This window comes from Thalia democratica, chromosome 7, assembly GCF_965202585.1.
Source record: "Thalia democratica chromosome 7, ktThaDemo2.hap1.1, whole genome shotgun sequence".
In the NCBI taxonomy this organism is placed as follows: domain Eukaryota; kingdom Metazoa; phylum Chordata; class Thaliacea; order Salpida; family Salpidae; genus Thalia; species Thalia democratica.
The window spans coordinates 44,717,812-44,744,248 of record NC_139171.1 but is presented as its reverse complement, the minus strand read 5'-3'; the positions used below and the strand labels follow the sequence as shown (position 1 = coordinate 44,744,248).

Sequence of the window (26,437 nt, the reverse complement as noted above, 5' to 3'; positions counted from 1 at the left end):
AAAAATTTAATTTAAAAACATTAATGATTTATTTCGCAACTTGATCTCCTTTTGTAGAGTTTAACTAAGAAATGTTTAACATTCAAAATAATTTTAAAGATATAGATGGTAAAAAATTGAACGAACAATAAGTTACCCATGTGAGGAGAAAACTGAAACGGCGAATAAATAGAAACTACTAAAAATCTATCTACTCCTACGTGTTTTGAGATAAATACCTTAAATTTTCAGAAAATGTTCATTGCAATGTTTAGAAAAATATGTAAAAACTAATCTTCAAAAAATTTATGACAAAAAAAAACTATCTAGAAATTTTGTTATGTTTTCATTCACTGTATCACATTCATTATATTTACATTTAAACAAGCGTCAGTAGAAGAAATTAAGTTATGTGCAATTTCTTGTTATTATATTAATACAAATATACCAGGTTCTTTGACAACTTTTTTGTGTTCAATAAAATTATGTTATAATATCTTATTTTCAAGGAAGTTCAGGTATAGAGACCGGACAAAAAACATAGTTAAGAGCAATATTAGTCGAATCAAACGATATTTTTGAAATCGATTAGCTAAAACATGTAGCAAATATTTGTAAATTTCTTTGAAGTAGATAAATTAAGTGAACTAATTTTTTATTCTTTTTTGCACAACTTACTTTTTTAGAACTAAGTGCAACTGTGTTAGTTGTTGACACAGTAAAACGTCTGTCAGTTGAACAAAGCAATTCCTGTGTATATCTGTTTGCGATATTTTATATTCAATAAAAAGCTAAATTGATTTTAAAATATTTATTTACTTTATGTTTTAAAGCTATACTTGTTAAGAACTTTTCTTAATCCCTGTTCGTAAAAAATTGTAATAGTAAATTTTGGAAATGTTCAAATAATAATGGTTTCATAATCAAAAATGAGTTTTAAATAAGTTGTAGTTAAATATCAAAAAACATTTAGCTTTCGAAATTTCATACAATAAAAATTTGAACTTGTCAATATACATATTAATGTTAAAAAAATTCAAAAGTTTTGATTTTTTAATTTTAATTTTGCTCTTACAGGATACTTAAGGATTGTGTGGCCATCTTGATTTGTGTATCTTAACTATAAAAAATTGTGATTAAGCACAAATTTTACTAACATATTTTTTAATTTACTGGTTCAGGTTGAAGGTACTTATACTATTTTATAACTATAACAAAATTAATTCATGGTAGTCAACTAAAATTAAAGAAATAAATAGTTATTTCCCGACTTTAAATCAGTATTTACAAATAGAAAATTCAAGATTAAATATAAATAGTAAAAAAAAACCAAGTGTATACTTTTAACTTTTGTGATTACAATAAAAGTTCTGACTTTAAAATAAGGAGAATAATATCACTTTAAGTTTTTAAAATAATCTAAACGAGATCCTCAGTTCATTATTAATACTTATTCTAATGGAATTCTATTTGAATAACATTTTATTAATCAACCGAGGATCTCGTTTAGATTATTTTAAATGATTATAAAATTGTTTTGACAATAAAATTTAATAATTTGAAGTGATAAGAAATTTAAATAATTAAAACAAATTTCAACATAAAACATTCCTATCAAGTTCTTAGGATTTGCAAGGAAATACAAAAAACAGTTTAAATTAAAGGATAAAAGTTATACAACATTTAATAATCATTATAATTTATAGTTTTGGCATACCTCACAAATTTTTCACATTTTATTTTATTATAAATGTTCACTTTTTGATTATACGAAAGCTTAAATATTTTGTAAAAATAAAACGCTGAAAAAAACCAAGTTTAATTTTAAAATAACAAAGTTTAAAAAAAATGTTTATCAATTATATATTCTATCATAAACATTTAAACTTCAAATGAGATCATCTTATATGTACACATAATTCATTTAAGTTATAAATAAAACAATACATTGTATCGACTTATATTAAATTAGTAGTATTACACAGGGTTGCCACTCTTCTGGAAATAAAATCTGGCCTGATATTTTTTAATACAAAAAAAACTAGTGTGCATTGTGTCCAGTGTTTTAAATATAATATATTTTAATGTGTAAAGAAATGTTTTTGACATAAAATAGTAAGTTTAAATATATATCTTGATAAATAATAAAATTTTCCGGACTAAATCAATTTCTAAATTAAAACCGATTCAAAAAAATATAACCAAAGACTTGAAAGATTTTAATATATTCAAAAATAAATTAGACCCTGAAAAAAAAGATGAACTGAAAAATAAATTATTTTAGAAAATAACGTCGTTAGCAAAATGCAGTTAGTATTTTAAAAATTTATTAGATTGTTGAGCACCTCTGCTTCGGCTTATATTATATTTAATTATAGACACTAAAAGCGGAACTGTAAAAAATTCTTAAAGAATTAATGTTCACATAAAGCTATGAAAAATACCTTTGTTCGGTTTAGTAGAGCCAGCTGCAAGGCAGAAATTTACATAATAATTAACGATAATTAAGTAGCAGAACATCAAACTACTGTAATATATGAATATTAAAAAAAAAAAATTATCAACTAAAAGTAAATTAAAACAAGGAAAAAAGCTAGCAAAACATCACAAAAAGCCGGAATGGCTGTGGGTTTTAGAAAAACTCAAACTAGCCTGAGTGTGTGGCAACCCTGTGTATAGCAATATTTTATAATTTTATACAAAGAACAAAATACATTTATAAAGTTTATACAAAACTATTTGGCCTATTCAAAAAACCTTTTATTAACAAAAACTATAATATATGAACTTTATTGCTTTTTAATGAACAAAACATTGTTTTAAGTAAAACCAGAGGAATGCGCACATTATTTTCAAGTGAAAAGTTAATGATTTTCAAAAAATATTGAATGAAAATACAAAAAAAAAAAACAAAGATATAAGTAATATCGACTGATCGCATGATTTAAGAAACTTAAGCACCTTAAATTAAGTTAAAAGCAAAAAGCATTACACTTGAATCATCAAAAACATGAAAATTTAGTTTTTGTACACTTTTCTGATATTTATTTTACCAAAGACTACTGCTAACTAGTAAAATTTTTAATACCAGATTTTAAACAACATTACTTTAGTACGTATTAAAATTAAAAAATTATATTGGTAGCATTTTCAGATATTAAAAAAAAAATTTGCATCAGACTAATCCAATCAAATAAAAGGATCTAAAGGTTATTTTAAATCAAAAATATCACTTTTCATTTCTGGTGTCTGTGACAACACCCCAAACATCAAAAATAAAATCCTGTGGAAACCCGAAATCGCCAATTTCTTGGTCCAGAGCTTGCAACATTTGATCTGGATTGGTCTTGTTTTTCCCACATTCCCAAATTGACTTTGCTTTAGAATTGAATTAGTGTTGGTATATTTAAATAAATAAATTCAATTTTTTATTATTAATACTATTTTTTACTTATTTAAAGACATTAAATTAGCTATATTTTTATAAATGCTAAAACTTATTCATTAAAAAACTTGTTAGAGCAATAGTCTTAAAAAGCAGTTGTTATGAATTTGAAATATTTTTTCTAAAAACTTTGTATACTTCAAAATATTTACTTATTTTCTTTAGTAATGTTAAGCTTAAAAAAATTGTATTATACAAAAATCTAAGACAGGATTCATTCAACAACATCTTTTATTAAAGCAAACAACAAATAAAATCGATTTCGGCTAACACTTATCAACTTCTTTTGTTAGCAACTAATTTAAAGATTAAATTTTCAGTAAATAAATAGTTAGAGGTTACATCAGAAAATACAATCAATTAACACTAATTTGCATAATTGAGCAAAAACTTATTAGACATTCACAATTCATAAATACATATTTAAAAATTGATCAGTAATTTAACTAAGATAAGCAACAATAACAAAACAAATAATAAAATAAGCGACAAAATTCGAATAAAGCTAAATAAAATTTAAAATTTCATTCTATTCCAACTTATAACAAATTTTAAAGATTAGAATTATAAACGTATTGTTGCTTGCACAAATTAGGTTTCAACGTATTTATAAATAAAGATTCTAAAACACCTAGGTGATAATGATTACGAGCTCTACTTATAGTTGAAAGATTACTATCACTATAGTTCTTTGCACAGTCTGAATTGTTTAATAAGTGTTCGGTGATCGCCGATGATCTTTTAGATGATTTTTTAAACCCGTGTCCATCCAACTTCTGAGGGCCTTAAAAACATGTTGGAATTGAGATTATATGGAATTAAAAACAATTATATGGAATCTATGGAACGTTCTGCCGATGTACCTACTGTCACAGTGGCATTTGTATTTATAAATTACTATACTTTTTTCGAGATCGGCAGTATGATCTTTATAAATTCCATTTAAGGGGTTTCTTGTAGCATGACTGATTCTTAATTGTACAGAATTAAAAGTGGAGTTTACTGTGTATTTGACATTATTTTCAAGAGCAGTTGCTGCTTTACCAAGATTTGGCAGAAGTTGGATGGACACGGGTTAAAAAAACCATGTAACAGATCATCGGCGATTGCTGAACACTTATTAAACAATTCAGACTGTGCAAAGAACTATAGTGATAGTAATTTTTCAATTATAAGTAAAGCTCGTAATCATTATCACCTAGGTGTTTTAGAATCTTTATTTATAAAAACATTCAAACCTAATTTGTGCAAGCAACAATACGTTTATAATTCTAATCTTTATAAGTTGTTATAAGTTGGAATAGAATGAAATTTTAAATTTTGTTTAGTTTTATTCGAATTATGTCGCTTGTTTTATTGTTTGTTTTGTTATTGTTGCTTATCTTAGTTAAGTTACTGATAAACTACTTTTAAATATGAATTTATGAAATGAGAATGTCTAATTAATTTTTGCTCAATTATGCCAATTAGTGTTAATTAATTGTTTTTTCTGATGTAACCTCTAACTATTTATTTACTAAAAATTTAAACTTAAAATTAGTTGCTAACAAAAGTAGTTGATAAGTGTTAGCCGAAATCGATTTTATTTGTTATTTGCTTTAATAAAAGATGTTTTTGAATGAATCCTGTCTTATATGTAGTACTAAAAAGTTATATACTGAGTTAAAAATTATATTACAAAACAAACTGATTTAATTGGCACATACATCATAATTAAAATAGTAAGTATATTAAGAGTAATCTTTATAGTTTTTTGTTACTTTTTACTAACAATTTTGTAAATTTAAATTAAGTCTTAATGTGCTCATATATGTGTTTTAATTTGCAGAACTTAATAATAACCGAATATTGATCTCTATTAGAGTGATACATTATTAGATACAGGGTTGCCACTCGTTTAAGAATAAAAATTCCAGGTTATCCAAAACTGTTCCAGGTTTTCCAGATTTTCTTCTGGGTTTTTGAAAGCACAACTTTTTTTGATAATGTTTAGTAGTAAGTTAATATTTAGTTAAAAAAACTGCTGTTCAAAAGATATAAATTGTTTAAGAGTCACTGTAAGTATTGCAGTTCATTTTATTATAACTATTTCATTTTTTATCTATGACTTAACAAACTTTATTTTTTATTTATTTACAGTGCCTTGATATTACTTATCAAATTTATTAAAAAGTTATCAACAGAACCTAAGTTGTAGGTAAAGATAACATAAAATAAAAAACAACACTTACCTTAAAAAAATTAAAACTCTTAAATCTAAAAGTAATATTTTAAAACAATTTAAATCCTAGAGAAAGTACTTAAGAATGTTTTAAATAAAAAGATACTTAACTATTTAAACTGAAATCAGAAACTTGTTATAAAATGTAAACATTGTTAACAAATAAAACTTTACAATAAAAATATAAACAGGAATTAAGTTAATTCTGCAAGTGAAACTTCTATTTAATTAAATTATACATAGATTGTAACTAATCTAAATAATACTTTTCTAGCTTTAAAAAACTTTAAAAAAAAATTAAGAAAACAATTAATTTGTCTAAAGTATATTAAATTTATCTTGTGCTAACATTTAAGAATAACAACATACAAAATGTGCATTGTTTGGTTTACTATATTTTTCTGTAAAAAAATTTGAAGAGTCTTGTGTTCATTTCAATTTTTTCTGTAAAAAAATTGTAGCACTTTTCTTTCAAGTACAAAGTGATGCTTTTATTTCTTTTCTAATGACTTCCACTCACTAACAATATCAACAAAAAGTTAATTTTAAAACATTACTGTTTCCATAACAACAAAGTTAGATAAAACTACAGATTTATAAGTAATAAAAACTATTATTAGTTTAATTTTATCTATTTTATAAAAACTGACAAAAACTCTAACTTAAAAAAGTCCAGGTTTTTTTCAAAATTTCACAAATTCCAGGTTTTAGCAGTTTTTTTTGCCTAAAATGCCAAATTCCACGTTTTCCCAGGTTTCCAGGTAAAGTAGCAATCCTGTATATAAAATATTTTTTTTTAAATTAAACTTATACTTTAGTAAATACAAGTTAGCTTAAAGATAAAAACTCGATTTTCAGCAGACTTTTCAAGAAGAAAAATATTTAATATGCTCAAGTAACTTGTCTATTTTTTCTTATATTGTTTAATTGCTCTCTTAAACAAATGATAATAAATTACTTAATCATTAAGCTGTATTTTTCATAACATTGTGGTAACCAGAGTAAAAAGTACAATTAACTTTTTGTTATTTTAAAATGTATTATACTTTATTCTATATATTCTACCGATAACTTTAAACATACATAAGCGGAATTTTGTATTAGTTATAATAAAAAAGTATTTTTTAATTGTTGAAGAAACTATGAGAGTTTAATATTAAGTATAATTTCTTAGATTCAGTATTAGGTAAACTTTTTTTTTAATTTCTTGACAAGTAAACTAAACTCTTCTATAAACTTCAAAGAAAAATTTTAAAGTTTATAATGCATTCTTAAGCAATTTATAAAAACAAATAGGCTGGTTTTAGCTATTTCCTAGAAACTTATTTAATTCTTCCCAAAATAAACTACTTTCAATTGTTTTTAAACTATCATTTAAAAATGTTTATACTCATCAAAACTGCATTTGTTATTCCGTAAGCTATAAATTTTTACGCTAAAAGAAATAATCACTTTAGAAATACATGCTTTAACTCACAAGTTAATTGTATGTTTTTTAAGCTAATTCATAGTTTACTCTTAATACAGGGTTGCCAAAGATATTTTGAAATTTTTTGTTATATTTTTGAATGTACAAGTTTTTTTTGTCCATTTTAAGGTTAGAAACTGCTTTAAAAGGTAAAAAATATTTAAAAGACACGGTAACGCTACTTTAGAACTGTTTTATAATAAATAAAATTTAATTATTTAAAATTCCATTTTTTTTGTAATTTTGTTCGAAATTTCTTAGATTTCAGGTTTTTCCAAACTTTAGTTTCATCTTGGAAACCCTTTTAATACTATAAGATAAAGTAAGTGTTAGTTTTTTTTTCTAATAAAAACCACTTAAACTTTATTTAAAAAAAACAATTTATAGCTTTTACTTACAAAAACTAGCTTGAGTAAGTTGAAATTAATCTGAATCTTGTCTCAGTTTTCTTTAAATTGTGTTTTAGACAAAGATTTAAAATATAATATAGCTAAAAGGAGTGATAAAAGTCTAAACTATCTTGCAACACGTTTTTATTTGAAAATAGAATATTTACAACATCGAATTTACAATTTTTTTAAATAACAATCTTACTTTATTTACTTAAATCATTTTTCTTATGTACATCAAAAAAAGACTTGAAATAATTTTTTTAAATTAATTCTATTATTTTTTGGTCTGAAGCATTTAAATAGATGGGCTACTCGAATAATTATATTAGGTTTAGAATTTAAAATAAAATACAGCTTTTAATATTTACAAGTTTTTTATATAGTCAAATACAATATATAATTTAAGAATAATTGTAAACAATCATCAGCAAATTTGCTGAAACTAAATAAATACTTAATAAAAATTAAAACTCTGATATTAATGTGCACATATGGTGATTAAGAAAGGAACAATTTTGGCAAGCTCCAGTTTAGAGTTTGTAGAAAACTAAAAATATTCAATTAAATTAGTCTTTTATTTTTAAAGTTCAATATAAAAAATACTGAAGCTTTTTGTAATATTTCTTAATTCGTAACTATTAAGACACATAGTCTAGATAACATTATAAAGCTAGAGAACTTAAATACAAATCAAAATTTAGAATAATCTCATATAAGAAATGAGCAGTTTATGGTTTTAGTAGCAACAGCTTCCTGAAACTTACATAATTGCTGTGTAATTGAAATCAATTAGTTTTTGATTGCTTAAAAATAAAAAGTAATACATACAAAACGCTTTAAAATTGAATAATTTTGATTTTCTACAGAGTAATACTTTAAAAATATGAAAGTTTAGTTTGTAGCTAAATAGAAAGGTAAAACTAAAATAGATACTTAAAAACATAATAATCAATAACTAACTTTTTACATAAGTAAAAAAACTTGATCAGATTATAATTCTAGAGTATAAATTTTATTATTAAAACAACGACAAGTACAAGTTTTATTTTTAAATAAACAATAAAAACGCAAACTTAAATAAACATTTGACGTTGACTATCAGTGTTAATTTTTAGCAAACATGTCTAATGTGTTTCGAAAAATACCAAAACTTTCTTTAGCTAATTTCATGTGTTCAAAATTTATATATTGCTAAAATTAGTACTTTAGTAACCTACAAAAGCAGTGTATCAAAGTTCAAACTGTTTTTAAAGTACACACTTGAAATATATTATTTTAATGTTTACAAATATTATACATTTTTTACCACAGTAATATTTAGTATAACGTATTAATAAACGTGTACTTTTTAAAGATAGTTATAAAAGATCGTGCGTGATAGGTATGCAAAATCTAAACTTTATTTCATTTATAAGCATCCTGTTAACTATTTCTATAATGCTAAAGAAAAAAATATTTAAACTATTATTCTGAACTTAAAAATTTAAATTTAGCTAAATAAAAAAACTATCCTGTAAACTATTTCTATAATGCTAAAGAAAAAAATATTTAAACTATTATTCTGAACTTAAAAATTTAAATTTAGCTAAATAAAAGAAATGAGAGAGTAGAATTGTATTAAAAACAGAAACTGAATTACGTAAAAATAATTTAAGAACATGTACTAAAATTGAAAATAACAAAATTAACTTTTTTATTATTAATTCATAAATGACTTAATAAATTAATAACTTTGTTTTCAAATTTATAAATATTTATAGCTGTACTTATACAGTTAATAATTCAAAAAATAATACTTTAAATAAGAATTCAAATTCAATTTAAATATACTTACTTAATAAAGTATCAAATTTTAAGAAGAATAAAACTATTAGTCACAAAACTACTTCAATGACAACTATACAGTAGTCTTATAGAAATACAATATATTAATTTTATATACCAATTTATTGCTAATAACAAAACTTTTTTATTTAAACAGTTTATTTAAGCAATGCTTTCAAAATTTAACTAATTTCATTTCCAAAACAAAATAAATACTCACAAAAGTAATTAATATAACGCTAATCAAATTGATCATAAAAATTGAAATAGATAATTAGAACAAAATTGGACTTTTTAAAAGTCTTAAATGAAATTTTAGATCCTTTATCAGGAACTAGTTGATGATTAAGTTTAGGTTCAATTTTTTTAAACCGTAATTGCCTGTACTGCTAGTAAAATATTTCGATTTTTACAAAATTTAATTACCTAAAAACAATTAAAAATATCATTGTGATCTTGACAGACTTTACATTGTTCTATATGTGAAAATACTGGACTATTTGTAGGCTTTTTATGTTCTTTAATTCTGACAAACAGTTGTCACTCCGTTTCTCTAATATATTGGGTATCCAGGTCACCTGGACATTGAAACTTATAAACGATGCAATTTCTGTAAAATTTAATTTTCTATTCTTTCAATGAGAAATAGTTTCCAACTTTAGATGTTCTGAAAGCTACTTTAATATTAATACCAATTGTTTAGTTTTTGTTATATTTGTGCTGATTTTTTTTGAAACCTTTTTTATATTTTTTTTCCAATGAAAAAATGGCAAATAAATTCAATCAAAAATTGAATAATCTTCATTAAGATCTTATTTTCACAATAATATCCAGTACCTCGAATAACCTTCCCTTTCTTGACATAAATGTTAAACTAGAAGAGAACAGATTTTCTACCAAAATTTATAAGAAACCATCAAACACAGATGTTCTATTAAATTTTTACTCTTGTACCCCGGAATCATGGAAGAAAAACTTGATCAGACATTTGCTCATCAGAAACAAAAGATTAGTATCAGAAGAACTACAGAACCTAGAAATAGATAGAATAAAGGATCTTCTTTTAAGAAAAGGTTATCCAATTAAATTCATAACTAATGAAATAGAAAAACTTCAAAAATTAGAAGATAAACCACAGCTTCCCAAACAACAGTATTTAACATTTCCTAATATCATTCCAAATGTCCAGGTGACCTAGATACCCAATATATTAGAGAAACGGAGCGACAACTGTTTGTCAGAATTAAAGAACATACAAAGCCTACAAATAGTCCAGTATTTTCACTTATAGAATAATGTAAAATCTGTCAAGATCACAATGATATTTTTAATTGTTTTGAGGTAATTAAATTTAGTAAAAACCGAAAGCAGTAGAGGCAATTACGATAAAAAAAAATTGAACATAAACTTAATCATCAACTAGGTTCTGATAAAGGATCTAAAATTTCACTTAACATTTTAAAAAAGTCCATTTTTGTTCTAATTACCTATTTTAGTTTTTATGATCAATTTGATTAGCTTTATATTAATTGTTCCTTTAGTTTACTCGTATTTTGTTTGATTAATTACTTTTGTGAGTATTTATTTTGTTTTGGAAAGGAAATTAGTTAAATTTTGAAAGCATTGCTTAAACTGTTTAAATGAAATTTTTTTTGTTATTAGCAATAAATTGGTACATAAAATCATGTAAACACCTTTCGCTAACTTCTATATATATATTAATAATATGGATAAATACTTTATACTAAATATTCAACTAAAATATTTATTTTATTTTTTTGATGATACATAATAAAACGAAACTAAACACTCTAAAAAAGGTGGCACAATGTTTTCCAGTTTTTACCCAAAAGCAAAAAGAAAGATTTCTTGTACAAATGTTTGTTTACTTTATGCAACAACTGAAGTAAACATTTCCATATTTACTTTATTTACTAACTGTAAAACAAGTTTTTACAGATAAAACTTGATTATTTATAAAGTGTTTTTTTAATGTTTAACAAGTTTATAGTTATATAAAAACAAATTTAAATAGTAACACATAAGCAAACCTAGATCTTGATCACGAATTCCCATAAAACTTTCAAGTAGATCGTCAATTTTATTAACTGCTTTTTCTTCAGCTAATGTTGGCTGTTTAATTATACATTTTAGTACAAAATTATCAATATAAGTAAAACGTTGTTTTTACTTAAGTTTAGTTTAAGGTGCTAGGTACTATCTAAAAAAACAGAGCGACTTACATTTTGTATAAAACAAACTATTACTTAACATAAAAAACATAGCAATTAATATTTCTACAACTAAGATAATATATACTCAATTGATTTGCTGTGTAAAAATAAGGTAGGAGTCAAATCTGCACGAAGAGACACTTTTGCACGGGTTGAATTTTTTTTTCATTATATTTTTACTATCAATTTTACCCCTAAAACTTTGTCAATAACTTTTATATCTTATTTTTGTTTTTTTATTAATTTTTTTATATTTTTTTTTAATTATTGTTATTTTATTTTTATCATTTATTACTCAATTTTTTTTTACTATCACTGTTATCCCTAACTCTTACCCTCGGTTAGTAACTTTTTTTTCTATAAATTTATTTTTCTTTTTAATAATAATTTTTGTTAGCTATTTTTTTCTTTTATTTTACTATCACTGTTACCCCTAACCCTTACCCTCGGTCAGTAACTTATTTTTATATTAATTTTTAAATTAATTGTTAGTTTTTTTTTTCTCTTGTTTCTTTTTTTCTCGTGCAAAAGTGTCCCTTCGGGCATATTTGACCATTCGTGCAAAATTATCTTCGAGCAGATTTTGCTCATTACCGTAAAAATAAGTTAATAAACTTACGTATTTTGATAAATTAGTTACAACATTCTTATAAAAAACTAACTACTGCTTCAATAGTAGCTTTTCCATTCGATCTTAGTCTTAAAGTTGCTTTTCCACTTGTTATGCTAGAAGTATTCGAAGCACCCTTCGCAGACCTTTGTGAAATCATGTCTAAAAGAATTAAAAAACTTCTTAGTAGACAAAAAACAAAAAGTGACTTTATTGCTAAAAGCAAAAAATTATACTTAAAAAACAAGTTGCATTACTATAAACTTAGCTTTCAAGTTTGCGCGCGTATTTCAAAATGTAAAATTAGTCGTAAAACTACATCAGGTTGTGTTGTAGCTTTATGAAAGCTGATTTAATTTGATTTTTTTTCTGACTTTAGAAGAAAGCTACAAAAGCAAATAGATATTATCTGAGGCTAAAATAAAAGCAAACAGGATAATAATATGAAGGTAAGTGTAGGGATGCCCACTAAAATATTTATGATGTTTTCATTACACTGCTTAACTTTTTTACATATTACAAAGAACAAATAACTGTTCGTGAACAACTGATACAATAATACAGTGGTCGTCAAGGTGTACACTGGTGCACGAAATTTATTTTGGGGTGCACGAAACTTTTAGGGTACACAAAACTCATTTAGGGGTGCACAAAATTTTTAGAATACAAAAAAAATGCAGTTTTTATTGTAATATTTATCTAGTTTAAATGACATAATAATATTAAATAAAACATTTTAAGAGTACTGTACTGGATTGCGGAGATGTGTTCAATTAATAAGTATGTAAGACAATGCCATATAAATAAATTATCATTGTGCAAACAAGGTAAACCAAATAGAAAGGTTTATTAAAAACAGGATCAAATGATAAATTATAGTTTTAGTTGTTAAAAGGTTTGCATGTAAATATAAACTGAGTTATTACTTTAAAGGAGAAATACATTAGTAAATGTGTTTACATAGTGACACCACTAGCGGCACTTATTAAAATTAGAACTTGGGGTGCACCAATTTTATTTTTTGAATTTTGGTGTACACAGATTTTGATTAGCTTGACGACCACTGCAATGATATATAATTTCAAATATAATCTACTTTAACTTTTCTATTATAAAAATATTTAAATATCACATCCAGAATTGAGTTTAGGTTGTGCAAATAAACAAAGAAAATAAATAAAAAAAACTTTCTCGTTTTTTCGAAACAAAAAAAAAGAATTACTTTTAAAGAATCTGAACATGTTTTTTAATTTGTGCATGTTTTACCATTGATAGGATATAATAAATCAAAAGTCGTTTTGATAAAAAAACATTCCTATCAAATTATTTTCTTTAATTAGAAAAAAAAAAAGTATTTATCCTATATATTTTAAATCGCATACTAATAAGATTGTTACCTGATATTAAACTTTTAACCAAGTTTTCAGAAACACTTTAAAATTAAACTCAGGGTTGCCACAGATAGAGCTAAACAAAATTCCTGACTTTTCTAAATGTAATTTTTATCCAGGGTTGCCAAATGTTTTTAGCAAATTTTCTCCAGGTTTTCAAAATTTTTTCCAGGCTTTTATAAGTACACATTTTTGGGTCTCTTTTTAGTTTAAAGTTATGTTTAAGGTAAGAACTATGTTAAATAGTATAAAAACATTGAAGAAATACTCTAAAGCTACTTTAAATGTGTTTTTTTATAAATAAAAATTTTGATGATGGCAAAATATTAATTATCTATACCAGGGTTTCCCAAAGTGGGCGAATATCGCCCCCCTGGGGACAATTTTAGTAAGTCGGGGGGGGGGGGGAGGGCGATAATTAGTAAGGGGGCGATTTAAAAATTTTGGGCTGTCATAAAATTTTTACTTTTTATTTTGCTATTTTACTAATTTTAGCTTGCGTGTAAATATTTGACCCTGAGGTAACTTAAACAAAACAAACTTAAACAAAAAAAGTTTATTTTGTTTATGTAAAATATAGAGAAAAAAATCAAGTACTTATGACTCCTACTTTCAAGTAAATTACATATTTTCATTCATATATTTTCTTATTTAACATTTACATAGATCATAGACGATCAGAATCCCTCTCACCATTTTATAACCTGGCATATATGTTAGTTGGGATCATAAATGGTTTGTAAAAATCTATGTTATATATTATTAAATTTCTAGGTAAACTGGCAACCCTGTACACTTTTATTTTTATTGGAAATATCATGAGGTGATAGTTATATCACCTCATGATATTTCAAATTGTTTTTTGAAAAGTCACTAAGAAAAACACTAAGTTAGACTAAGAAATAAAACTATACAGGGTTGCCAATTAACCTAAAAACCTGGAAAAACCTGAAATTTGACAATTTACGCAAAAAAAAAACCTAAAAAATTTAGAGTTTTTAACAATTTCAACATATTAAGTAGTTTAATTTCGATTTGACACAAAAAAGCTATCATATAGATAAGAATATGGATCTTTTCGAGGCAGATGTTTTTGAAGTAAACCACTTACAGGAAACCTTCTCAGACTTACAAACTGACCTTGAACTTAAAGTATATTTTTCAAAAGAACGATATGAAAGCTTTAGGACTCAACAAAAACTAAGGCAAAAGTATACAATCATTTGAGAGGAATTTAGATTGTTGTTTATAGTTTTTCCTTCTAGCTATGTTGTTAAGAAAGCTTTTAAATCAGTTATCAACATCTTGAGCAAAAGATCTAATCTAGATATTTGTAAAGGAGGCTTTATTTTACTGATTAAGAATCATATTAGGAAAACTTGCAAGCAGTCATGAACCTAATCCTTCACATTATATTAGACTTCAGTAGCAGACATAATTTTATGAAAGTAATTTTTATTTTATTAAATCTTTTAAAATACTTCTTATTTAACCTGGTTTGTATTGTATTTAAGTAGTCTTTTTATAATAAAAATTTTATTAAGTTATTTATTCTACAACAGGTTTGCATTATGCCTAATAAATATTAATTACGGTAGACTTCCTCTTGAGTTCGCACTTTTTACCCAAAAAAAATGCAAACTTATATTTTCTAAAACTTAACTTATAAAATTAATTAAATTTATAAAGTCTATTACTATTAAATATTAATAAAACAAAAAATACATAATATTTAATGGCTTATATAGATCTATTTTTTAATGAATGTTTGTTTTATGTTTTAGTTGATTTCATGTTATGTGCATAACGTTATTGCATATGAAATATTTAAATTTATCATTTTTTAAAAACAATGGTAATAATTTTTGAGTTTGCACTTTTTGATTTTGTTCAAAGTCCGAACTCAAGCGAAAGTCTACTGTATTTATTAAATGGTTTATGTTTTAAACATTTTAATAGTTTTATTTTGACCTGGTTAATTTTGTAGTTTATATTTGTCGTTATACATTACACTAAAAGTTGTTATAGCATAGTGATTAAAGTATTTATTTGAAAGAATTTTACTTGACATATTTTTGTTATTATTTGTTTAACCTGTATAAATAAAAAAATCTTGATAACCATTACAGTTTTTATTTAATTTTTTTTTTTGGTTTTAAAAGAGTATAGATTTGAGATCTCGTATTGAAATGACTTCAAATTTTTCATTTAAAAGGTTCTTAAACTCAACTTTATTTTCTAACTTGATTTATTATTGTTAAAAAATCTATATATTAAGGATTTTTAAACTATTAATACAACTGTTTTTTTGTTTTATCTTAATTCTTAATATTTTAGCAATTAGAATGTGTTGTTTATTTTAATAGTTCAACACTAGCTTTTAGTTTTTCACTATTTTCTTCTTGTATATTATTATAGGCTAATAACTAGAGAAAATATAAATTTAAACAGTATTAAATAAGCCATCAAAAAGGCTGCTACAGTTACAAAACAAAATTTTAACCTAATTAAAAGAATTTTATAATCGATTACTTTCTGTTCACAGAATTAACTGTAAAGCTTTGGATTTATTTTTTGAATTTAAATTAAGAAAATAAAAATGTAAAATTAAGGTTTAGTTTCCTAAAGGTTATTCCAAGTCAATTACTATTTAATGGTATTCTACTACAAAACATATAGTTTAAAAAGTTAAAAATTAAGTTTTTAACTTTACAACTAACTTGCTTATAATATATCTTAGCATTGAAATTAATAATTTTACTGCATTAAATGAAGCTGTTTATGAAACCACTTTTCATGTGAGATAGTCAACCAGTCAGTCAAACTTCTTCAAACTAGATCAGAAATTATGCTTTAATATTATTTTATTATGTGTAAAATAAACTGTTCATTCTTTTGTAGTTTTTTAATCTCTGGTAAAAGTAATTTTAGAATATGCCTATTTATAAAATAATTCAAGTAATTTGTGCGGCTTAAATAAGTTACATAGTATTAATTTCTAAATGTCCGAAATTCGTTATATGAGAGATTATTAAAATGTCAGGTTTAACTTAAGATTTCAAATGGGTAACGTATAGTTAAGATCCAGTCAAATTTAGACCCGCTAAGTAACTTAAAAACTACTTGTACAAAATAAACAAAATTTAGTTTTTTGATACTTAATATTTTGAAATACACTTTCAATTTGGTTTTCAATTAACAATAGTATTTCCTAGATCACAATAATACTAAATCATTTTATTACAATTTTGTTCGATTTTTTTTTTTCATATATGTTTTTTTTTTTAATTATTCAGCCCACAAATACACTTTTTTAACGAGTTGAAACTAAAAAAGATTTTACTAGTAAATATGAATTGCCGATTACAAAAGTTGTCCACCAGTACCCTAAAAGTTTCATTAGTTTCAAAACAATTCATACCTAAAAAGGATTGATAACAGATTACACAAGGCTTTTTAATAATTAAGTATTTTAATACACTTTACTGGGCTTATAAGAAAACAAATGTAACTTATTTTCTCAAGCCCTGTAAACTACTTTGAACACAGCCCAAAAGTGCGTGCATAAGAAGTGCCAGACTAAATTACATTTCGAACACAACTTTTTCGGCTCAAAAATTTGTACTCAAGAGAAAAAATACTTTGTAAAATCGTGGGGGGCGATTATTTTTCAAATTTCTGAAAAGGGGGCGATTTAGAAAATGAGTTTGGGAAACCCTGATCTATACGATAGATTATTTAGTGTTTTTTGTTCGAAATTGCAGGTTTTTCCTTTTTTTTTTCTCAAATTCCAGGTTTTTCCAAGTTTCAAGGTTTTTTGGCAACTCTATTTTATCATTTTTATTAAGTTTTCTTGGATTTCCAGTTTTATTGCTTAGAAAATCAAGAAGTACCACCACAAAACTTTCTTTGAATTGTCTTAAATTGTGCACAATGTGTTTTTGTTATAATTGGCACGGGTAAAAATCTTCCAGCTAAAATCTCAGAGAATACAATTCCACAAAGGTTAAAGTTTCTTTAAACCCTTTAAAATCTTGCACAGGGTGTTTTTAGGGAATATATTTCGAAAATGTAAACAAACTTTTAACTGAAAACTCAAAGTTTGCCGTATTTTAGTTCTACCCTAATGAACACCACTTTTATTAAAAATTATATTTATCTCATCTTTAATGAACCATCCAAAAGTTTTTTCTTTCAAAGCCCAGAAGTGTTAAAATATGTTGGCTTTGACTTTGAATAATCAAAAACTCATATACGTATAACAAATTCACTTAAGCATTACAAACTGATCTGGAAAGAAAAATAACAATGATTAGTCTGAGTTTGAAAACCCTATACATTAAGTATTAGTTTTCTGTACAAGTAATTCTAATTAAATACTTTAATACAAAAAAAATCATTTTCTACCACAGAGTAAATACTTAAATGAGATCAAAAAAGTTTCCAATTTATTCCAAAAATTCAATAAGACCTTGAAAAAAGATAAACTGCAAGAGCAATATTTTTTTACAAATCAACATTAGCAAAATCCAGATTTGGTGATGATAAACTTTCTTAAAAGAGCATGTCTATATCAAATTTCCTGACTTTTTTCTCTCGCTCAAATAGAACTATGAATCTACTATCCATATAGATCTTAGCACTTAGGTCTGAATTGCCTTAATTGTCATCCTGATGACTGATTTGTTGTAACTTAATAAAAGAAACATTTTATGAATTTTATCACAAGCTATAAAATCAAGCTTTAATAGTAGTTCGTTACTTGTTGTGTATAACACCAACAGCAGGCTGGAATAGTTCAAGATGCTACACATACTAACGAACTAAGTAATCTAGTATACGTTTTTAGTTGTCATGACCGAAATGACTACATAGGTCAAACATCTCAACGTTTCAATGTCAGAAGCATGTAACTAAAAATCTAAAACGTTTCATTTTTAGTGGCGATAAAAAACCTAAAGGTGAACAAAAATATATTTATGAACACTTCCTCAACCGTCCTACTTGTGCTGAGAACTACATGGATAGTAGATTCAAAATTTAATCTAGAGCCATAAACACCTACCATCTCTCAGTTCTAAAGTAGTTGACCATTAGAACTTGCGAGCCGAAAATTTGTAAACAACGACATATATATTTTAAACTATATAAATAGCGGGTTTTTAGTGTTCCTATTGTTGTTCGTTTTTGTGATGTTTAACTTTTTAATTCACTTTTAACTAAATTTTCTTGATCTTAAATGTTTTTTATATCTTTTGTACTTCAAACATAAATTCAAATCAGTAAAGAATTCCTTAAATCAAAGTTTAAGTCTATATGTATACTAGACTATTAAGTGTTTACAAATTACTCTTTATGCGGTAACTATTTCAACTAAACTTTCAAGAAAAAATGCACTAAAATCTATATTGTACTAATGTAAATTTTTATCATTTTTTGCTGTTGGGTGCTAAATTAAAATATTTAATAAACTTTTAGAATATACAAAATGAGTATTTTATAAAAAGAAGTTTTTATTTAAAGCAGGTTTGCCAAAGATCGAGCTGAAAAAAACTTCCTGACTTTTCTAAATCAAATACTTAATAAAAACCGATTAAAAAATACATAACCAAACACTTCAATAATTTTAATTTATTCCATAACTCAATTAGACCCTGAAAAAACATGAATTGCAAAAGCGTTAAAAAAATATATATTCAACTATAGATGTAAAATAAAAAACTAACCAAATGCTTTTTTTGGTTGGACAACAGTTATGATAAAAGTTGAGTTTATTTCAATGTCACGAAGAGTTCTTGCAACTTGAAAATGTCGCATACCAACAGTACTTATATTATTGACAGATTGTAACATATCACCAACTTGAATATTTGTCGTCGTATCTATTACGGAATCTTTCTGTAATTTTACTCATTGTTACTAAACTATTATTCTATCTAAAAAAGTAGTTTACACACTGACTTATGTTATACAAAGTTTTATATACATTTTTTACAAGAATATTTTACGATGAATGCTTTAATATTTTTACATATTTAAGTACTACTACTATCTATAAAAAGTCTTAATTTTAAATAAAGACTTGTTATAATGACTAAAATTTCTTTATTACAACTCTATAAAACAAAATAATTTTCAACAAATTTGAAAATTTTTAACAAAACGAAAAAAAATCTGAATCTGTTGTTTTTGTTTTATAAAAGAGTTGAGACACCTTTTTTATATCAATCTTATTGTTTAAAGAATATTTTGCAGTTCTTAGTTTAAATCTAAACTTAAAATATACCTTTACTCTTTTAACAAACGGGTATCCATTACCATTGTCAGTAATTGTAAGTCCTAAAGATGATTCTGACTTGACTATACGGCAATGATTTTGTTCGCCTGAAAATGTAAACAATATAGGTAATAATAAAAAAGTAATTCAATAACGAATTAACTATAGCTTGATAAACTTTATGTCAACTAAAAGTGACAGGTGGTAATAGATTATTATTTCGAAAATTAGTATTGGGTCTTATATGAAAGATTTAGTATAAAATATTGGTAGTTTTTATAGAACGTACAAATTTCAATCAATTTTTTATTATTGTTAGTTAGAGTTATAATTAGTTTTAGTATTTTTTTTTATACAAACGAAGCACTACAATTCTTAATCTACAACTTTTCAGAAATTTAATAAAAATCTATCAGTATCTCTCCTTATTTTTTTGAGCTATTGAAATTAAACTGCCAATAAAAACCCTTAAATAGTTTAAAACATATGAAATACAATAATTTTTTAAATATCAAAAAATGAAAGCATTAGATAAAAAACAAAAATTAGGTGGCTTTATTTTATTTATTTTTGCAAAACTAAACACTCTTAAATTAAAAAAAAATAATATTTATAAGAGAAAAACTGTCAACTTGTAAAATATTAGTTTGAAAATGAATAACAAAAGTTTCTAGTGAAGTAGTCTGTTTTCGCTTTCCATAAAGAACCTACACCTTACTTTGATCCCATAAATCTCAAAATTTACTTTGAATTTAGTTAAACAGTAAAAAGTATCTGTTAACTAAGATAAAACTCTACAAAATTCTACTTGGAAAAAAAATTTTTACCTCCTATCGTCTTAATTTAATCATAAACTATTTTTTTTACTTATTTCAGGGTAACCAGCAAATTTTTAGAAAATTTTCTCTAGGTCTTTGAAAGTACATCTTTTTTGACTGTTTTTAGTAGTAAATTAATCTTAAGTTAAAAAAGGTGATTTTTGATTAATTTAAACTACTTAAACGATATATTGTTACTATTGTTTAGTCTTGTTTTATTCTATTGCAACCTGTACTGTTATTTATTTTGAATCAAAGTTCTTATCATATGATTGTTCAAAAGCGTATAAGTTGATATATAACATAAATAACCATACAATCTAATTGAAATTTGTCGTTAGTTTTAATTTGTTAATTTACTATTATTATTATTCATCAACCTATTTAATTAAACAATATTTTTATACTTGCGACAAATAATAAAATTTAAATAGAAATGAAAACAAGAACTAAGGGCAAAAACTAAAAGAAAAATAACAAAGTATCAACAATAAAAAATTAATTTGACTGACAAGCTGCTATAATCACATTGGGCATAATAAATTGCATCAAACATTTTTATTTGGCTCTGCTATTATTTTGCTGTTGCTCTTAAATTTCTCTTAATCTAAACTCTATTAAGTTGTATCAGTCAAATATAGGTTCTTATTGCCTGACTTTACATGACATTCTAGCAATGGAAATCCAAGTAAAAAGTAGTTTCATAAATTAAAGTATTAATTAATAATTGATCAATTGTAAATTAAAAATTGTAGTACAGTTTTTTTAAGATTAAAAATGATAAAAATTACAACTTTTATTAAGAAAAAGAAAACTTTTAATTCCAGGTTTTTTTCATGATGTACAAAACTCCAGGTATTTTTTTTGCCTAAACTGTCAAATTCTATGTTTTTCCAGGTTTACAGGTTTAGTGGCCGACCTGGCATACTATTAAAATAATAGTAATCATATAGTAAAATTTTAAATACTTATGATTTTAAAATAGATTTAAATAACTGTTTTTTTAACGTTTTTAAGATAAAAACGACTACAAACTTTATTTAGAAATAAAATGTAGAATAAATTGTGTTTAATTCAGAAAAAATTTAAGCTTGTATTTCCAAATATAATTAACTATTAAAAAGTTTATTTGTAAACAGATTATGTAAAAAACTTTTATTTTTTAGTTTGAAATATTTATCTTACAATGATTACAGGGTTGCCACTCGTTTTTTCAAAATTTTTCCAGGTTATATAAATTTTTTCCAAGTTTTTAAAAGTACACATTTTTTTGTCTATTTTTAGTTTTAAGCTAATTACTATATAACAAACTGTGTTAAATAGTATAACAACATTGAAAAGATACTGTTAAGTTACTTTAAATGTGTTTATTAATTAAAAATTTTTGATGATTACAAAAAAATCTTATTTATATGATAGATTTTTTGTGTCAAATCGAAATTTTACTGTTAAAAATGTAAAAACTATTAAAAATTCCAGGTTTTTCCAGGTTTCTAGGTAAAGTGGCAACCCTGTGACTATTAATTTTTCAAATAAGTGGCAAATTAGAACTTGAGTTTTTTAAGTTTTAGATTTAAAAATCAGTCAAAAAAAGTAAAGTGATTAATTGTAAGTAAAAGCTACAACCACAATATTTTAGTATAAACTTTCTGATAATAAACCAATAGACAAATAATTAAGCAAATAGAACTCTTAGCCTATAATGTTTTGTAGATAGAAATATAAAAACTGTTATAAACCTCTTGCATCAAATATTAAACATCAATGCAAAAAAAAAAAGTTTAACAATCAAGCTTGTCAAGAAAACATGTTTTACTACAGCTATAAAAGATTATTAAATTTAAGAACTACTACTTTTTTTAAATAATTAACTATTATATATTTATTAACTATTACTATTATTTTTTCCGATATATTAAAAGCTATTAGCTATATTAAAAGAGTTATTAAATAACATTCCAAATTTTTAAAGTAGAATTAGTATTTGTTTTTTAAGCTATTGCAACCAATAAAATGAAACCAAAAAACAAAAACAACAGCTACCAAAAAAAAAGAAGTCAATTAAATTACATTTTTTTGTTAAAGTCATTTGAAAAAATTTACTTCAGTTAATAATTTTTTAATCTTATAACACCTAAGCTTTCTTTGTATATATAGTTTGCATTGCTAAATTAAAAATAATGTTGTTTCAAGAAATTAATTGTTTGTTTAAGTTTTCTATTTTGTTGTGTTTGAAAGTCTTAAAAATAAAAAGCTTGAATTTTCCTTTCTTGTTTTCCCTTATTTTCTTAGAAATTTATTGTTTGGTAAAAAAAAAAAATTTACGTTTAATTATAAAAAAAAGATGCAGTTTTCTACTAACTTACATAACCAAACCAAAATTACCATAAATATTTCAATATAAAAGTACTACCAAAAACATATATAATAGAACTAGCAGATTTAATAAAAAAACTGTCCATTTAAGTAAATCTTACAAGATTATAGTTTAGTAACCTTTTACATGAGCAAAAATAAAGTCCTCTAGTCCAATTTGACCGCCAATCAATCTTTCCATATCACATTTATGAGTGTTTAAAGTGCAGTATAATATCTAATAAATTTATAACCATAAGTTTTAGACATGATGTAATTAAATATGATTAATAACAATTCAAGCTAATATGTAGTTAACAAACACATTAAACTTTTAATGCACATTACACTCAAGTGTATACAGTTATAATATAAAACTTTTGAAGATTCCAAAAATGTGAATTTTAATATTAAGTAATTTTAAGTAACTAAAATAGATTTCAAAGAAATATCAGTTACTTTTACTACAGGCTTTATTTGAACAAATAAATGCTAAAATTTAAATTGCTATTATCTAGTTTCTATGAAAATATTGAAGGATAACAAATGTTTGACAGCTTTTTGTAATATTAAAAAATGCTGTCTTTGTATGATAATACAAGTATCATTTCGATAATTAAATTTTGAAAATTACTCATTAAGTTTTAAAGACTAAGTAAAGATATAAAATATTTTGAAATTTATTTATTTTAAGTTTATTATCGTTTGTATCTTGAATACATTTCTAATTTAGTTAGGATGTAATAATTTGAACTTACCAACTTTATACATTTTTAGTCTTTTATTTCATAACTGAGTGGGTAGGTGTCAGAAAAGCACAGCGTCTTTTTACACAGAATGACACGTTAGCACAGAGTGTCACTTTAGCACGGAGTGACATTTTTGCACGTAAAAATTTTTAATCTTTTGAAATGTTTATTTAAATAATATTCAATTATCTAAAATAATTAACTTAACAAACAAACAATTATGAAAATTAGTTTTAACACTTTTAAAAATATCGCCCTAAAAAATTTATAAATAAAGTTTTTACTGTGGGCTTAAAATGAAATAAGAAAGTTTTAGATCTTTATATTTCTTACTTTTTATTTAAAACTTACGCTTAAAGTTTAGTCTTATTAGAATTAGTTAAAGCATTTAAAAAAGTTTTAATAACCTTATACCTTATATTTATTACTAGCTTTATTAAAATAGTTTTATGTCTAAAACTTTAAGGTAAAAGTATCAAAATATTTTCATCTAAAATTAAATAGTAAAACAAGTTAATAAAGTTTTTAAATTTACTTTTATCTTAGTTTTAAGTATAGCTTAAACTTGTAACTCATTTAAAGCTTGTTAAATTTTAGTTTACATGTTGCATAGTTCGTTTTTAGATTTTTAAACAATACAATACCTAATGTGATTTAAGCAAAGAAAAAAAGTGCAAAATAAATTCTGTGCTAAAATGACACTCCGTGCTAAAGTGACACTCTATGCTAAAGTGTCACTCCGTGCTAAAAAGAGGCTGTGCTAAATTGACACTCTGTGCTGAAGTGTCACTTAGTGCTAAAGTGTCACTCAGTGCTAAAGTGTCACTCAGTGCTAAAGTGTCACACCGTGCTAAATGGTCACACTGTGCTAAAGTGTCACTCTGTGCTAAAGTGTCACCCGTGCTTTTCTGACCCGTTCCCAACTGAGTACATTTAAAATAGTGTGTACATTGTACAGAGCGCAAAAATTTTTTTGTAAATTTCTTCCAGACTGTTACAAAACAAGTTTTTTGGTAAAATTTTAGTATAAAATAAACTTAAGTTTAAAAAAAATGTCTTAAATAGTATAATAACAATGAAAAATACTGTAAAACTACTTTAAATGTGATTTCTGAAAAAAAATAATGAAACAAAAAAAGTTATCTTGATAAATTTTTCAATAATTAAAAATAAAACATGATAAAAATTTTCATTTTATCTTCTTGATAGATTTTTTTATCTAATTGAAATTTATTTACTTAATATATAAAAATACTTTAAAATTATAAGTTTTTCTAAGTTTTTTAGTGATGTTTGTTCAAAATTCCATGTCTTTTTTCAACATTTCTTTAATTCTAGGTTTTTATTTTTTTGCCTAAATTGTCAAATTTCAGATTTTTCAAGGATTCCAGGTTTTTTGGCAACTGTGTATGTATTATGTATAGCTATAAGACAGTAACTTTTTTTTAGTACAGAAATTTTATTCAGTGATAATTATATAACTTAATGTGTTATTCAATCCTAAAACTAAAATATTTTTTGTGCTAATTTTGTTCAGGTGATTTACAAAATATTCATAAGGTATTAACTAGCTAACTTATCAAGATTATTAGAGCATAAATAATCAAACAAAGTTATGATAAATAATAAATGCTTTAATCAGTATAATACAAAACATACTTAAAAAAATTTTATGAGCAGAATCAGTGTGGCCACACATTGTTCATTTACAATTTTTTCAAAATATTTAAAACAGCATACAGCACAATCAACAGATTTATTTTAAATAACTTTTGGACAAGCCTTAACGTAAATATCCTTAGTAAATTAAATAAAACAAAATTTACAAATTTAAGCTACCAAAATTATTTAAAAATGTAAAAACAAAAACTAAATTTTAAAGATTACATAAGAAAGCTTCCTAAATACATTCAAAACATATCAAGATATTTTTCTTAAAAACTTTTAATTTTTATAATGTTTCACCTTAACTTAACTCAAGATTATGTAACTATATTAATTGACTGTTCGAAAATTGCATTCTGTTTAACTTATACAGTGCTTATTCACTTATCCGGACACGTTGGGCAAGATTTTTTATAAACATATCTGGATAACCAAAAATCTGAATAAGTACAAAAAATCAATTTTTTCATATAATACTATAACTGCCCCATATATTGCGATGCATAATAAAAGTGTTATAATAAAAACAAATACTTAATAATTATGAGTAATACATAATAAAATGATAAATAATAAAAGCTAAATTCTAGATTAATTAATTCATTTTTTTAAAGTATAAAAACATCAGACTTACTAGCCCTCTGCAACGATATACGTTTTTTAAGGGTCAAGCAAGAAAAATTTATCATTTGTAATCCCAACTGCCCTAATTAAAAGAAAATTAGGGCAGTTTAGATAAATTTTTGTTTAATAGAAAATAAAAATAAAGAAAATTAATTGATTAGATTAAACATTTCTAGTCTAAATTAACTTACATGCTTACAGATTAATGTTAACTAGGCTAGTTTTCAACAAAGATAGAATGTAATCTTGCGTAGTATTATTACGTCATAACAATGAACTAAATTGTAGAACTATTAACCATTTTTAATTTTCTTACAGCATAAGATTTTAAATATTTGTATCATACAAAAAGTTAGAGTTTAATATTGAAAATTTTTTGAATATT

The 26,437-nt window shown here is 24.1% G+C and overlaps 1 protein-coding gene across 1 annotated transcript in view; it reads right to left on the bottom strand.

Annotated features, from left to right (window-relative positions):
* Nucleotides 1-1,887: 1,887 nt before the first annotated feature.
* LOC145840235 (PDZ domain-containing protein GIPC1-like) overlaps nt 1,888-26,437 on the bottom strand; it is a 33,784-nt gene continuing 9,234 nt past the window's right edge. Inside the window, exons 3-8 of the mRNA XM_082947418.1 lie at nt 23,156-23,252; nt 19,851-19,948; nt 19,291-19,462; nt 12,226-12,335; nt 11,381-11,462; nt 1,888-3,357 (exon numbers count right to left, since the gene is read on the bottom strand). Of these exons, the coding sequence (XP_082803544.1) occupies nt 3,209-3,357; nt 11,381-11,462; nt 12,226-12,335; nt 19,291-19,462; nt 19,851-19,948; nt 23,156-23,252 (708 nt within the window). The 3' untranslated portion in view covers nt 1,888-3,208. The remainder of the gene's footprint in view (nt 3,358-11,380; nt 11,463-12,225; nt 12,336-19,290; nt 19,463-19,850; nt 19,949-23,155; nt 23,253-26,437) is intronic.